Source organism: Olea europaea, unplaced genomic scaffold (genome assembly GCF_002742605.1).
Source record: "Olea europaea var. sylvestris unplaced genomic scaffold, O_europaea_v1 scaffold1181, whole genome shotgun sequence".
Taxonomy (NCBI): Eukaryota; Viridiplantae; Streptophyta; class Magnoliopsida; order Lamiales; family Oleaceae; genus Olea; species Olea europaea.
In genome coordinates this window covers 57,003-74,846 of record NW_019229219.1, presented here as the reverse complement: position 1 = coordinate 74,846, position 17,844 = coordinate 57,003, and the positions used below count along the sequence as shown (strand labels likewise).

The following is a 17,844-nucleotide window of genomic DNA, read 5'->3' as shown; positions in this document are numbered from 1 at the left end:
AACTTGTAAAATTCGATTTTTGTATATATATGGGATGAGTGTATTGTACTACGAATTCATCTATTATTATCTATTCCAATTTTCAATTACGTAGCTAGTTTCATTCATGCATTCTTGATAATCGATAATTACATTATAATTAAGTTTATTTTACAAGACAAATTAAATATATTCTAATCACGACTCGAAATCTATTCTTAGCCCGAATTCAAATGAATAAAATGCATTCAATTTTACAATTATCTCAAATATTGCGCACATGATAAATGTTATCCCTAACATTTATTGCACATATATTAATCAAGCAATGTTCTAGACCTAGCGTGAGCCTCTCAATACTATAACAAGCAACCATATGCTCAATTGGTTTAAGCAATCAACTATTAAATTTAGGCATGCAAAATTAATCAAGAGCAGCAAGAATTTGACTAAGCTACTCATCTTGAATTAAAAATAAATAGTAAAATATTTCATCTCATCTAATATATGAAAAGAATTAGTCTAGCATATTATATAATAAATCACACAAAAAGATTTGGAAAACATTACCCGAAATTGAAAACAATAATTGAAAAGTAAAAGATCAATTTCTTCTTCGTTAATCTTCAATCAGGATGTTGAATCTTCAATTTCTTGCGTTAATCACATTTGAGTCATCTGCTAACCTCCTTTTGTGGAGAAAATTATATATGATAATGTGTCTTGCTTTCTTGCTGTCTTATCTAGCTTAAATAGTAAGTTAATTTTGATTTCCATAAGAATTTAGGTCAAAAATAGAACCAAGATTGTTCAGCCTAAAATTTGCCCCCTGCGCACGAACCATACATTTCCTCTCACACGGGCCATATGTTGGATTTGTTCTCGATAACAGCATGGCAAGGTCCCACACACAACTTTAAGCTCGTGAGCGCGCAGTTATAAAATTTTCCATTTGTTGCACTTTGATCCCTATACTTCAATATTCATTTTTCATTCATCTTAACTCTTTTAGATGTCTTTTTGGTCCTTTTGCCTTTAATTCCATCTTATTAAGTCCACATCTTCTCCAATTATCGATATTGGGTCAGAATCAACTATTAATACTTTGCAATTTTGTCTCCAAACTTTGGATTCCATCTCTTTTGGCCAATTTTCGCTCTTTTTTTCAACTTCCATCGTTTTTTTTATCGAGATGCATCTGTCAAATGAAATATATACAAAATTAAGTCTCAATTCATTTAAAATAACAATAATTGCTCTAGTTTAACGACTCGGATAAGTGTAATAAATACACTTATCAACAGCAATACCACCTCTTGTACCAAAAACCACAACCACACCCACAATCTCCATCACTTCACACCCACCAAAAAAATCTCCAAACCCATTGCCACTGTCGCCATCACTACTCATTACCACAGCCTTATCAAATCCACATACTACAGCCCACAATCGTAATGCCGCTACAAGACGTGCGACCGTGCGGTACAAAAAAACTGCTGCACCATCACATCCTACACCCATAATCGCCTGCTTCAACAATCACCTCCACCTTCATTTGCAACTCCAATCAACCACCACAATCGTTTGCTAGAATCCACTATCTTATACAACACTTCCACGCCATAGCCACCACCCCACCAACAAAACCCCCAAACTCACAATAATCACCAACATTTTATAGTGACTTCTCCAATCAGCTGCTTTATCGGAGTTCCTAGTAGCTTTCAAGGACACAGCTTGTGAGTAGCGTGGTGTCCTTTTGAGCCGCTAACGGCGACTGAAGAAGGCCACTGTCATCGTTGACAAATAGAGAATGGAGAAGATAGAGCAAAAGCGGTGGTGGCACACGACAACGATGATGGGTATTGGCTACTTCTCGCAACAGTGGCAAGTGGCTATGTCATTGACAAAGAGAGTGGAGAAGGAGAGGAGATAGATGGGCGAGAGATGGAAAAGAAGATGAAAATTTTACGTTTAAAGAGAAGGAAGATAGTGTAGAGAATAGAGAGAAATTTAGGGTTTGAGAATGAGGTGGAGTGGATATGTAGGTTAATTAATTTAATTTTATAATATCAAAAAATTAAGAAGTACCTAATTTTTGAAAAAAAACAAAATTCTTTACATTTATTTTGTGAATTGTACACCTTAAAATACTGGATAAGTGTAATTTCCACTAAATATGGTGATACAGAATCCATTGTAGAAAATAGCAAAAAATTGAAATACAAACACAAGATATATTTATACTTTGAAGCAATATTTTGAAGATGGATATTTCAATCCAAATTTGAACTTGATGGGAATCTACTTAACATGCGCAACCAAAAATTAAAGGGTAATTAGCACAAAACGTCCCTACCTTTCGATGTTTTTGTGAAAAATGTCCATACCTTTCATTTTTTGGCGGATTACACTCTCGGCTTTACATTTTTTTGCGCAAAACGTTCTTTTGTCAACTCCCCGCTAAATGCTCCGTTAAATCAAAAGGTAATTAGCACAAAATGTCCCTATAAGTAGCACAAAAGGTCCCTACCTTTCAATGTTATTGTGAAAAAGGTCCCTACATTTCATTTTTGACATAATTAGCACAAAATGTTCCTACCTTTCAATGTTATTGTGCAAAACGTTCCTATCTTTTATTTTTTTAGTAGTTTCACCCCTACCTTTCACCTTTCATTGTGAGAAATCTCATTCTCATCCATTTTTTTTAATAAAATGACGATTTTACCCTCCTATTCAAATAAAACAAAAATTGTCATTTTATTGAAAAAATAGATGAAAAATGACCTTTTGCACAATAAAAGGTGAAAGGTAGGGGTGAAAATGCTAAAAATGAAAGGTATGGACGTTTTGCACAATAACATTGAAAGGTAGGGACCTTTTGTGCTAATTACCTTTTGATTTAACGGAGCAATTTAACGGGGAGTTGACAAAAGGACGTTTTGTGAAAAAAAAGGTAAAGGTAGGGATATAATCGGCCAAAAAATGAAAAGTATGGACGTTTTTCACAAAAATATCGAAAGATAGGGACGTTTTGTGCTAATTACCCAAAATTAAAATAATTTTCGATTCCCACCAGAAATCGTCTTTGTATTTAGATAGAAATTGCGATAAAAATCGTACATTTTACAATATCTGCAAACTTCTTTACTGTTGTTTTATTCCAATGATCTTGATTTGCCATCCACAACTGTCCAATTGTTCAGCCTCCAACGGTGATCCACACAAAAAATAAGATTGTAGAATTGGGGTTTTTTTTCTTGTGCTAGCAAGAATGATTTCTCATTTAAAATTATAAACCCAAATCGCTTATTTATATAAACCCAAATGGGTTTGGCTTGACTTATTCCAATATTTAATTAAGACATTTAATTAAATCTGGTCCATAAATTAATTAATTCAATCAATTAATTCGAGCATACAAAATAAGCAACTCAATTAATTAATTTAACAAGGGAATTAATTTATCCAACGCTTGTTAAATTAATTAATTAATTAATAAATCACAATCTTTCAGTTCTCCTTTTGTGTGCGACCCATCAGGTTACCGATCACGATGTCTAATGACGTGAAATATTATTTTATTTAATAAAAAATGATAAATTAAAACACCCTTTTAATTTATCACCAATTCACAATCGCCGTCCCAGATTGACATCTAACAATGTGTCAAGGCAATATATGTGACGAAAAATGTCACGTGGTATGACAAAACCAAACTCATTCGTTTACCGTGAAACTATAACCCCTTCATCAATGCGATCCGATCAATTACGAGATATGAAAGTTTGTCAATCTCGATTATCGATCATATCTTTCACTCCACTATTAAATCAATATAAGTCGAAAACTCCTTTTCGACTTATGAGTACACCTTGGCCAAGGATTTCGTTATCGACTTAATTGAATGAAATGCAGATCATAATTTCTTACTATCAATGCAGATCATAATTTCTTACTATCTAAGAGTGACGAATCCTCTATTGATCATTCACAACTTTTATACGATTTTTGACATACCCGAGTGATGCTGTATTAGCGGCCCTTGGCAGAACAATATCCAACACCGTCAAAACATGACTATCCTCATATAAGGCACTATGACGACCTCAAGTCAAATGACCAATTTTACTACCGAACGTTAGAGATTAACCACTGATACTCAGATATTTATTCATGTGGAATCTTTTGGTAGGTCTCCAATGTTCTGTTCTACAACAAAACATCAACGTGTTCATTTAAGTGTCACTACACTTTAACTTGTGAGATCAGCTACTTACTTCACAAGTAAGAAATGCCACACGTAATGGTCTATCCGTAATAACGATATCCGTATATACGACCACGAACGATTTAAGATTCAATCATATATAATTTGTATCTTACAATCACAATTCCTTGTTATTAACAATTTATCAAGATTTGAATTTACGGACTCTATTATTTAATTTAATTGAATATTAAATAATAGATCTGCTATAAAATTGCATTAATTATATATATATATTAAAAGTGTTTATGTCCAAGGTTGATTGGACCTAGGGCATAACACTTACAAACTTCCATTTGTACTAGATCCAATCACTTATGTATCTAATATCATAAGAGCCTACATGACGATCATATTTATACTGCGACAACTCTTTGTCAGTGGATCTGCAAGTCATTTTTATGTATTATCTCTCTGATAAGATTATACCGACTTAATACATGTTTGGATCATAGATGAGACCTCAATTCCTTCGCTTGCGCGATGGCTCTATTGTTATCACAATACAATGGCATGTGATTAACAATGTTAGGAATTTCTTCCAGTTCATTCATTAATAGACATATTGATCTATATTGCAACTCATTGCTGCTTCTAAAGCAATCATGTATTAGGTTTCTACTATTGAACTAACAATTGTTTCACGTTCGGAACCTTTCCAACACACCACTTAAGAATAAACAAATTTCTTCACATAAAATCTTCTCAAGATTTTTATTTATGTAGATTGTGATGAGTTAAGCAATCTTCTAGATCTATCTCTATAGATCAAGTTGCTTCCCCCATATCCTTCATGAATAAATCATTTAACAACTATTATTTCAACGATTGAAACTTAGGGATGCCGTTACCTATCAACAATATGTCTCACATATAATATTAGGAATGCGATAATGCTCCCACTATCTTCTTGCAAACACAAAATTTGTTTTCATATTTGATAAAATCAAATATTTTGATTTTTCCATCAAATCGAAGATTTCAGCTCCAAGAGACTTGTTTTAACCCATAGTCACCGTATGCTACTATTGTAATCAAAACTCAAATGGACCTCAGCATGGCTACAAGCAAAATATTTCATCAAAATAATCACATTGTCTTTGTTTGTTACCTCTTGCTACTATCCTTGCTTTGTATGTATGGATATCCCATCCATGTCAACCTTTTATTGTAAACCATTTACAACATATGAGTTTTATCCCATCAGGAGGGTCGACCAAGGTCTAAACCTTGTTCACATATATCGAGTTCATCTCGAGTTTCATGGCCTCTTTACATCTATTTGAGTCAACACTTGACTTTGCTTTTGTGTAAGTAGTAGGTTCACCAATAATACCTTATTAGTATTCATGGATTCGCACCTTCTTGAAGCTCCAATGATCCTCCTAGATTTAAATGGAGTTGTCATGTCCTCAGGAGTCTCTACTTTCTGATTAAGAGTAATCCCTCATCAGGTGTGGGACTAAGAATGGATTCATTTACTTGGTCAACTATATTTGTGGACTCTCGAACTCCTTCAAATTTTATTTTAGTCCCACTGTCCTCTCCTAGAGTAAACATCTTCTCTAAGAATACGATATGTCGTGAAACAAAGACTTTCTTCTCAACGGGATAATAGAATTAATATCAATATGTGCTTTGGATATCTCACAAATATGTATTTATTTGATTTAGTATCAAACTTATTTGATTTAGGAAGCTTCAAATAAGCGTTATAGTTCCAAACTTTCATATAAGATAAATTGGGAGTATTACCTTTCCATAGCTCGTATGGAGTTCTGTTGACCAACTTAGATGGGATATGATTTAGTGTGCAGCACATTACAATCAATGCATGATCCCAAAATAATTTTGGGAGATTTGCATGACTTATTATTAATCGCATTACATCTAATAGTTTACGATTCCTCTTTTGAGATACACCGCTATGTTGTAATGTACATGGATGAGTCAACTGCAAGAGAATCTCATTCTCTTTTAGATAAGCTAAAATTTCATCTTTAAAATATTCTCATCTCGATCGGATCTTGATGTGAGGATATCTTTACCTTTTTGTTTTCTCTACTTCTAGTTTGAATCCCTTGAATCTTTCAAGAGCTTCACGTTTGAATTTCGTCAAATATATATGACTATTAATAATCGTTAGTAATTTTAATGAAATAGGAGAAATATCACCTGATATCAATAGACATGGATCCATATGTATCAATATACATTAGACCAGTAATTATGTAGACCTTTCTCCTTTTCAAGTAAAAGAAGATTTTGTCATTGTGCTAGACATGCATAATTTGTACTTGTCAAAATCAATTGACTCAAAGTATACATCTCCGCGTAACTTTGGAATTACATTTAATCTATATGACGAAGTCTGCCATGCCAAATTTAAGGTAATAATTAGATTGTCACTTTTATGCCTCTTAACTTCTATACTGATTATAGAATGCTTAGTGTTTAGAATATAAATGTTATTTTGTAGTTTACTATAACCATTAAGATCAAGATAAGCAAGAACAATAATTGTCCTTGACATTAAAATAGTTCATGTCCGAACATGAAATTCATTTTAATGTTCCAACTATTGTGGGTACAAAGCAACATTTCTCTAATTCCAATACTAAGATAAAAGGCAACGGCAAGAAGTATGCTTCTACAGGCAATGTAGCAACATTTGCTCATCTTCAACCTGTAGGTCGACTTTTCCCTTTCACAGTTGTTTACTTCTATTTAGTTTCTTCATATTTGTATAAATATGAGATCCACATCTGGTATCTAATACATGAGAAACTAATGAAATAGACATAAGCCTTGCAATATTTCTTCCAATGACTTTTCATTCTATAATGAAGACAAGGGTCATTAGATTTGATATTATCCTTCGCTTAGACTGTTTTAACCATATTGGATGCTTTCCCAAAGCTCATTTAGATTTCCTCTTAACACCGTTAGAGGAATCAATGGTTTGCCCACTATTAACTTTAATATCGAGCTCAAAGGTCTTAAGCATGTTCAGCAACTCAATGAGCGTGCATTCGAGCTTATTCACATTAAATTCATAATTAGTTGTGAATAGCTTTCTCCAACAAAGATTGCAGAACCAAGTCACTACTTAGTTCAAGGTTTATGATTGAACTCAATTGAGACATTTCTCAACGTCAATCATCTTCAATATCTAAGTATCGACTGGAGATTACTCTGTTATTTTGCATCGGTATAGTTGCTTGAAAATTTCATATCATTCCACACTTGATTATTATCATACAACTCTTTGAAATGAAAAATCATGCATTAGCATTTATAATCTCAAGTTGTTCCTGTAACTCAAATGACATAGTTGCAAATATCATATATGTGCAGTACTATCGTCATCACTGTATTTATTACAGTAGCCACATCTTCCTTAATCGAGTCATCAATAAATGTCTCTGGAAAGGGCTACTCAAGGACGTAACCAATTTTCTCATGTCTGAGAACAATTCACAAGTTGCATTGCTAATCAAGAAAATTTAATTTGATTGTTGGCATCCAGTATGCTATTCAAAACATATGATTACTTAAAATTCAATATAAATGTAAATGACGAAAAGAAAAGAATAATATACAAAATTCATAAATTAATTTAACATGGACTTTTATTAAATTAATTATACTCCCACTGTTTAATTAAAATTTATGACTCTCTCACATAAAGTTATGGAGTCCATACTTGACTCCCAGTGGGTTGGGATCCTATCTGTTATATTAAGATCTTGAGTGTACTCAACAGGCTTTAATAAAACATTTGGGTAGATACTATTATCAATTATATCTCCATACAACTCTCAGATCGTTAAGCTGACAACTCTTTGTCTTCACACGTTTTATGTGTTAGCTTAACGTGTCTCTAAAATTTATCTTCTTGAGTGTACTCAACAAAAGATAAATTTTAGTTAAGTCGGACCCATCATTCAGAAATATCTAATATTTCATAGTGTCAAACATGTCATTAATAGACCAGCCTTGAGTCTACTCAACAAGTTGAGACGATTTGAGACTCTAATTTTTCACTATAATAATGGAAGGTGAAAGTAAAATATGACTTAATATTTTATTGAGGAGTTTTTCGCATTCGAAGGTTTCATCAACAACGATACAATCATACATATTTTATTATACATCTACCATGCAAATAAACATATATATAATATAATAGTGTGAACGATTATAAACTTTTACTATCTAGTCTTCTCGAACCACGAGGAAGACTAGTTGGTCAATTCCTATGGAGTATTGCATTGGCTCATACAATGCTCCATCTCTATGGTCTCCTCCTCTTCTTATTTCTTCAATTAGTCAAGTTGCAATATGTATCATATATTAGTTGGCACGCAAATCTAAACGAAATTGGACTCGTAGACTCATAGTAACAATAACAATAACGGACTCGCATGTCCAAAATAATTAAGAGCTCGTAGGCTCGTAAAACGATAAAAATAAAATTAACCATTCAACACATTCATATGATCGAGTTCAAAATCGTCCACTAATAATACATTCATCACATAAATGTATGCCTATATAATATCTAATATTATATGCAAACACGTTTCAAGTTTCTAACAATTAAGATCGTTTAAATTCTTTTAGACAAATAGATCGGAACAATTAAATAATTAATTTATTATATTAATCAATTATTTAATTAGCGGCCATATTTAAATAAAATCCAATTTTTAATTAAATACCGAATTAAAATCCAACTCTAATTCCACAATTATAGGGCATAATTATTCAATCAAAATCAAATTAGAGTCCAACTCTAATTTTAAAATTCAAGGCGGTTGAACTTAATCAAAATTAAATTTTAATTAAATCGTAAAATTAGAGTCTAACTGTAATTCTAAGATTTCAGGGCGAACTTATTTAATTAAAATCAAATTTTAATTAAACAACAAATTAGAGTCCAACTCTAATTTTAAAAATATTATTATTATTTTTTTAGGGCAAGGCAAATTAATTAAAATTTGATTTTAATTAAACGTCAAATTAGAATATAATTCTAACTCCTAGAATATAATCGGGTGAATAATTAATTAAAATTAAATTTTAATTAAGTATTAAATTAGAGTCAAATTTTAATTTAAATTGAATTAATATTTTAATCTAGGATAGCACTCCTAAATAAAATAAAATTCAATTTGGGGTCAAAGTTTAATATTTAAGTTAAAATCCAATTTTAACTATAAAATAAAAGTCGTCAATTTTGAATTTGGGTCAAATCATAATATATGTTAAATCCGCAAAAATATTATTTTAAAACCATTTTAAAATTCAAATTCAAAACTATTTTGAAAATTTACAAATTGACCCAAGTTTAAAATTAAAAGAAAGACCCTTCCAATTCAACAAAATTCAGAATAGGCCCTTGTTTAAAATTTCAATTTGACCCAAGATTTTAATTGTAAGCAAGGGGCTCGCAATTTTACAAATTGCACAAGAATCCCCCACCTCCAACTCTCTTTCTGGCCCTTCTTCTACTGGCGCCGCCCCAATTACCCGGCAAGACCCGTCGCCTTCCAGCTGCCCAGCAGTGACAGTGATGCTTTTTTTGTGAGATTTCAAAATCAAATTTTGAATATGAAAATATTTTTTCTTAATTGCAAGAAACATGAAAACAATAACAATCAACTTTTGATTGTTCCCAAACGTCAAAATAATTTCTAACAAACACAAAGTAGGCTCTGATATCACTATTGGGAATAATCTATTTAACGTGCGCAGCGGAAAATTAAAACAAATTTTTGATTCCCATCATAAATCGTCTTTGTGTTTAGATAGAAATTGTGATAAAAGTTGTACATTTTACAAGATTTGCAAACTCCTTTACTATTGTTTTGTTCCAACGATCTTGATTCGTCATGATTCGCCATCAACAGTTGTCAATTGTTCAACCTCCAACGGTGATCACACAGAGAACAAGATTATAACATTATGATTTTTTTTCTTTTGCTAGCAAGAATGAATTCTTTTTTAAAATTATAAATTCTAATCACTTATTTATATAAGCCCAAACGGGTTTGGTTTGACCCGGTTCAATATTTAATTAATCCATTTAATTAAATCTGGTCCGTGAATTAAATTAATTAAATCGGGCCCATAAATAAGCAACTCAATTAATTAATTTATTTAACGCTTGTTAAATTAATTAATTAAAAAATCACAATCTTTCGGTTCTCATTTTTTGTGCGACCCATCAGGTTCCGATCACGATACCTAACGACGTGAAATATTATTTTGATCTAATCAAAATTGATAAATTAAAACACCTTTTCAATTTATCACCAATTCACACTCGCTGTCCCAGATTAACATCTAACAATGTGTCAGGGCAATATTTGTGACCAAAAATGTCATGTGGTATGACAAACTCAAACTCGTTCGTTTACCATAAAACTATAATTCTTTCGTCAATACAATCTGATCAATTATGAGATATGGAAGCGTGTCAATCTCGATGGAAGTGTGTCAATCTCGATTATCGATCATATCTTTCACTCCACTATTAAGTCAATATAAGTCGAAAACTCTTTTTCGAGTTATGAGTACACATTGACCAAGGATTTCGTTATCGACTTAATTGAATGAAATGCAGATAATAATTTCTTACTATCTAAGAGTGACAAATCCTTTATTGGTCATTCACAACCTTCATACGATTTTTGACATAGCCGAGTGATGTTGTATTAGCGGCCCATAGCAGAGCAACATCCAACACCGTCAAAGTATGACTGTCCTCATATAAGGCACTATGACGACCTCAAGTCAAAGGACGAATTTCACTACCGAACGTTAAAGATTAACCATTAATACTCAGATAGTTATTCATGTGAAATCTCTAAGTGAGTTTCCAATATTTTGTTCTACAACAAAACATCCACGTGTTCATTTAAGTGTCACTACACTTTAGTTTGTGAGTTCAGCTACTTACTTCACAAGTAAAAAATGTCACACGTGATGGTCTATTCGTAATAACGATATCCATATCTCGTTATTACTTACAACCACGAACGATTTAAGATTCAATTATATGTAATTTGTATCTCACAATCACAACTTCTTACGATTAACAAATTATCAAGATTTGAATCTACGGACTCTATTATTTAATTTAATTGAATATTAAATAATAGATCTGCTATAAAATTGCATTAATTATATATATTAAAATTATTTATGTCTAAGGTTGATTGGATATAGGACAAAATATTTACAGAACTGCCTGATAAGATTCAAGTAATGGTCATGAGGAGATTTGAGAGAAATATGTGGTTGATAGGGAATTGTGCGAATTGTATTTATAGAGGTGATGACTGCAACGATGATCACTTTTGATCCTTCAACAAGAAGGTCATAGGGCTATACTACATGAACACAATGATTTATAACTCCGTGGGTTGGAAGATTTCAATATATTGATTTTAATAACACATTCAAGTAATGGTCATGAGGAGATTTGAGAGAAATATGTGGTTGATAGGGAATTGTGCGAATTGTATTTATAGAGGTGATGACCGCAACGATGATCACTTTTGATCCTTCAACAAGAAGGTCATAGGGCTATACTACATGAACACAATGATTTATAACTCCGTGGGTTGGAAGATTTCAATATATTGATTTTAATAACACTTTTTTTTTTTAATTAATGACTAAATTTTTGACACATAAGAGGTGTCAACAAAGGTGTATACATTTGAGTGTACAAGTATTCTTATCCAACGTCATATGATGAATGTGGATGATGAATTTATGTTTTGTATATGTTGGTTTTTTTTTCTTTAAAGCAAAATCCATCAATTTTTTTCTCGGTAAGCATAGAAATAAATGTGGATTGATTTAGGCGATTTTGGACCAATTTTTGGACGATTACGAGCTGGGAGCCACAGATACTAAGGACACAATTAAACCAGATTTGTTATGTTGGAAATTTTGTACTTTCTCAACTAACTAAAATCAAAACCAAAGTCAAAATAATATATGCAACTTTAATTGGAAATGCGTTACAACATTTGGGAGTATTATTAGACAACGTAGACAAAGCATTATGCCAAACCGAAACTATTTTTAAAGTTTAAGGAATTTCTTTCTTTCGAAATCATTTGATGTGTGGGACGAATTGAATCTATTTTGTTTAATTGCAAATATGGCATTTGGTGGAAAGAAAACAAATTTTAGGGAATTGAATTGCCTAGAAATTGTTTTACTAAAAATTGTCAATTATTGTGTTTGATTGATATAATTTTTTACGTGAAAAATGTTGAAATAAAAGTATTTTATAGTATTCGTTTGACTTTGTTTTACATGAAAATTGTCAATTACAGAGATAGAATTTACTGGTATTGGAGATAAAATTTATTTTCATTGTCAAAAGAAAAAAATCATCTATCTTTGAGTGTTCGTTTGACTTTGTTTTATCTGAAAATTGTCAATTAGGGCCTGTCTGATAGGCAATTATTTTCTATGGAAAATGGAATTCAAATTCTAACTTCCACTTTTCGACTGTTTGATAGCTTTTTTCTCATGGAATTGATTTTCTTGAAATCTGGAATTTTCTTGGTAATGGAAACAAATTTTATCCCTAATTGTAAAAAAAATAATTTTCTTCTTTAATTGACAATTTTCATATAAAACAAAGTCAAACGAATATCAAAAGATAGATAATTTTCTTCTTTTTCATTTTTTTCTTTTTTTTTTGACAATGAAAATAAATTTTATCCCCAATGTCAGTCAATTCTATCCCTTTAGTTGACAATTTTAATATAAAACAAAGACAAACGAACACCAAAAAATACTTTTATTTCAACATTTTTCACATTGAAAATTATACCAATCAAACACAATAATTGACAATTCCCAATAAAATAATTTTTAGGCAATTCAATTCATTGAAATTCGTTTTCTTTCCATCAAAATTCCATCTTTTCAATCAAATGAACCCTTAAAAAAATATTTTTTTACATGGACTTTTCTTGGTTTTCATTGAAAACCAAGAAAATCAATTCCATGGGAAAAAAAACATATCAAACAGTCAAAAAGTGAAAGTTGGAATTTAAATTCAATTTTTGATGGAAAATTCATGCCTATCAAACATGTCCAATTTATCATACTTCTTGTTGAATTGAGTTGCGTTAACGCATGAAAGGCCACAGAAAGAGCAGTGACTTAAATGAAAACTTTTATAAATTGCATGATCAATGTGTAATTTAATTCAGTAGTTATCAGTAAAATGGGTTAATTATATGAATGGTCACTGAACTTTGCCCTATGTTACTACTTAATCATTGATCTTAAAAATGTAACTTAATGGTTATCGAACTTCGTCAAGTGTTATTACTTTATAACCAAACTTTAAAATGTATCTCAATGATTATCGAACTTTACACCGTGTTACCCATCTGTCACTCAAATGGAAAAATTCGCTAAGTCCAACAAACGGCGTCAACTCAAGTGACGGATGGATAACACGATGCAAAGTTCGGTGACCATTGAGATACATTTTAAAGTTCGATTATGAAATAGTAACACTTAGCGAAGTTCAGTGACCACTGAGTTATATTTTTAAGTTCAGCGACTAATTAGTAACATAGTTGAAAATCAAATCGACCTCAGTTACATTGGCACTATTCGAACATTTTTTTACTTTTATTTAATTTTTCTCTGTCAATTTCTTTTAGTATTCTAATTATTTCTCTTTCAATCTATTTATGCAGAGTTTGAGATACGTTGAAATGATACTAGTTGATCTAAAAATCAAACGTACTTTTTCACCATGATGGATTAATATTAGCATCAATTCTATTTTTATTTAATTATAGGTCTCTGATTTCCGTTTCCCTTCATTTTATTTGATTTCTTCTTTCATGGAGGTCGATTTGTGAAGTTTAGCCCTTGTTTGATCCCTATTTTGAGGGATAAAATGAATTTTTGAATAGTATATTGATAGAAAACGTGTAGTTAAAAAATAAGGAAAAATTTTGAATTTGCGTTTAATATTATTTTATTGAAAAATGTGTGATTGAATGATGTCAAATCACTGTCTAAGATGTTTTTTTTTTTTTTGGAATGAATGGAACTCTTGTGTTTAATAATTCAATTTAAAAATATATCTTAATGGTCACTGAACTTTGCCCTATGTTATTACTTAGTCACTGAACTTAAAAATGTAACTCAATTGTTACTGAACTTCGTCAAGTATCACTACTTCATAACCGAACTTTAAAATGTATTTCAATGGTTATCGAACTTTGCACCGTGTTATCCATCTGTCACTCAAGTTAACGTCATTTGTTGGATTTAACAGATTTTTTCATTTGAATGACGGATAGATAATACAGTACAAAGTTCGGTGATCATTAAAATATATTTTAAAATTCGATTATGAATTATTGATATAATTAACCCTCACTAAAATCAACCCCTTCCATGTCATAGAGTTATTTCTCGTTTCCTTCTCCAACTTTTTCCCCAATTCCCTCCACAAAATGGAAAACATCCCACACCAAATGGCGGCGACGGCGTCACAGCCGGCGATGTATCCATCGCAGACACCGTACCCGCAACTCCTACAGCAGCAGCAGCAGCAAATCCACATGTTTTGGAACTATCAGCGGCAAGAGATCGAGCAGGTGAACGATTTTAGAAACCATCAGCTGCCTTTGGCCCGCATTAAGAAGATAATGAAAGCGGACGAGGATGTGCGCATGATCTCTGCAGAGGCCCCGATCCTCTTCTCCAAGGCGTGCGAGCTGTTCATCCTCGAGCTCACCATCCGATCCTGGCTCCACGCGGAGGAGAACAAGCGGAGGACCCTTCAGAAGAACGACATTGCTGCGGCCATCACACGTACGGATATATTCGATTTTCTGGTGGATATTGTCCCCAGGGACGACATCAAGGAAGAGGCTGCGACATTTGGAGCGATTTTGGGACCTCCTGGTGTGGCGACCGGGGCGACAGGGGTGCCCTACTATTACCCACCAATGGGACAGCCCATGATGGGGCAGCCCGCAATGCCCGGGATGGATCAGGGGATCTATCTGCAGGCCCCGCCTCATCCGCCCTCCCAGGCGTGGCAGTCCGTGTGGCAGACCACGCCGGATGATGGGTCCTACGCCAGTGGTGGTGGTGGTACAAGCAGCAATCAAGCAAACCTGGATGGTCAAGAGTAAGATTGTCTTGTTACAGTTTCTTTCTTTTTATCTTTTAAAGAATGAAAATTTACACAGTAGTGACTCTGGACCTCCTGTTCAAGTAATTATAATGAAATGTAGTTCCTTTAATTGTGCTATGCAAGTGGATATTCTAACGACTATATTTGGTGTTGGTGTTGGTGTTATACATCATTTTTTAGAACATCTGAACATGTACCTTGTTCCTTGGATAAGAATTTATTCTAGGATGTATTCCATTAAACATTTTCCACAGTAATGCCTAGAGATAATGTACTTCTCTTTCAAGGGTTCCCGTGTGATATGAATCATCGAAGACTAGCTACATGCATGTGTTGATTTGCATGTAGGTTGGAACTACAGGATACATGTAGACAGAGAAAGCAAGAGAAAATGTATCCAAATGGAAAAGATAAACGCGAATAAATACATGCAGGGAGAGGAGAGAAGAGGGAGGGAGGATAGTTCTAAAACAAAATTTCTTTTTTTCTGTCATCTCACGGTGTTTAATTAGAAGTTAATGATCATATCGTTTGCTAGAAAGCGGGGCTCTATAATTAAAATGGTAAGAAAATAGTTCTTACTTCTTAGTTATTTGTCGTTAATTAGTTAAGCTGAAATATCTAATGTTTTCTTTTGGTTTTGTTCATGTGGAATGGAGAAGTGAATCTTCTGGTTTTCTGATTTGATCGGTAAGCAATCATTGGATAGTGAACTTTTAGGATTGTTACTTCTTTCATTGACATTTCTGGATAAGAAGTTTAATTTTATGTCACATCTACTTCTTTTGTGCTTCTTCACCACAATTCCCTTGTCTTTTCATGCCATGTTGTATTTTAATCTAAAGAAGACAACTTCACGTGTCAAAATTTATGAGGTCTATTTTTCCTGATAGGTGTTTCTTGTTATTGTGTAAAGCTGACAGCACGTGTTATAGGGAATAGAGATGTGTGGTCATTCTCATTTAAGGTGTGTTCGTTAAATGTTTTGGGTTGCTGCAAAACATGGATGTATTAATGGAATGATATGGGTTTTAGTCACTTATAGGGCATAAATCTTTTTGTATATTTTAATTGTCATCATAGTGTCTTAGTGTTAAACCAGTTGCTAAAGAAGAGAGGAATCTATCAATTATCTAAATTCCCTAAATGGAGTTGCATACTTTAAAATTAAGGGGAATGCTATCAACATGGAAGACAGAATTAAACTAACCCTTACATCCCATTTAAAGTAAGCCATTTTCCATGTAGGGAATTCGGGAAATCCTTTAGGTATTTTTTTCCTTCTAATTTTTAGGAGATTTTTGCTATTAAACTTCTTCCCTCAAAACATGCCTTAAAAATAATTAAGGAGAATATGTTGTGGAAAACGGAGTTGTTTGTAATTTTTGAGAGGAAAAATCGTTGTATTAGTCTGTTAACCCAGGACGTCTCAGTGTAATTTTCTACTAGTAATTGTACAAAGAGCAGTTGGCTATAAACATATTTCTTACAAATCCGACGATACAGCTATCCTAGTACACAAAACAACAGATCAAAGTCCAAACCATGCAATTAATTGCATAAAATACAGAGAATCACATCCTTTAAGTTTGGGAATCTTGTCGGTTTCTGCAAGTGTGGCCAAAGAAATTGGAGAAAAAATGAAGGGGAGAGGTAGGATGCAGTTGAGTTATCAAATCTGTTAGTCTTGAAAAGTGTGATATTAAAAGAGGAAGAATCTCATCTGCAAACAGAAAGGCATGCTTCAAGAAGTCGTCTTTTCTCTCTACTTATGTGATTTTTAAGTGAGTAATTACATTCCTGGAGTATCGTAGTTAACCTGCTTGGTCCCACCTTTAATGTTGCCTTCTATTTGACAAAATAGACAGAAATTTATGTAGTAATCATTACATTTATAAAAGATAACATTCACCTGGTGAATGATTAAGTTAAAACACTTATGATGTAGATGTTGTGAGCATCAATGACTTCTAGGCATGGAAGTGATAAATCCTTGGCAATTCACACTCCACATCCACACTACTGCTTAAAGAGCTTGAATACAGTCTGTAGTTTGTCAAAAACAAACAAGTGTGTGAATGAGGTAACACTATGAGTGGTCATAACTCATAAACCCCTCACAAACCGTACAGAGATGGTCTATTTAGATAATTCGTTAAAAAATCAAATTTGGTTATTTTTAATTAAGAACCCGACAGTTAAGAGTGGTTCTTTGTTTTTGCTGGCAAACTAAAACTGAATTGAATTCCTTCACTTCACTGCCTTCACTTCAGCTTCTCATTACCCTTCACTACATTTCTTCAATGTTCTTCACAGCTTAACAATTCCCTAAAATAACAGCTTGTAGGACAAAAATTGGAGTAATGAAGGGGGGGGGGGGGGG

At 32.7% G+C, this 17,844-nt stretch overlaps 1 protein-coding gene across 2 annotated transcripts in view; it reads left to right on the top strand.

Annotated features, from left to right (window-relative positions):
- Positions 1–14,705: 14,705 nt before the first annotated feature.
- LOC111373929 (nuclear transcription factor Y subunit C-1-like) overlaps positions 14,706–17,844 on the top strand; it is a 5,771-nt gene continuing 2,632 nt past the window's right edge. The window contains exons 1-2 of one of the 2 annotated variants that reach the window (XM_022996522.1): positions 14,706–15,455; positions 16,124–16,151. In XM_022996522.1, coding sequence (XP_022852290.1) covers positions 14,773–15,455; positions 16,124–16,148 — 708 coding nt within the window. In that variant the 5' untranslated portion in view covers positions 14,706–14,772 and the 3' untranslated portion in view covers positions 16,149–16,151. The remainder of the gene's footprint in view (positions 15,456–16,123; positions 16,152–17,844) is intronic. The other variant, XM_022996523.1, reaches the window with a different exon arrangement.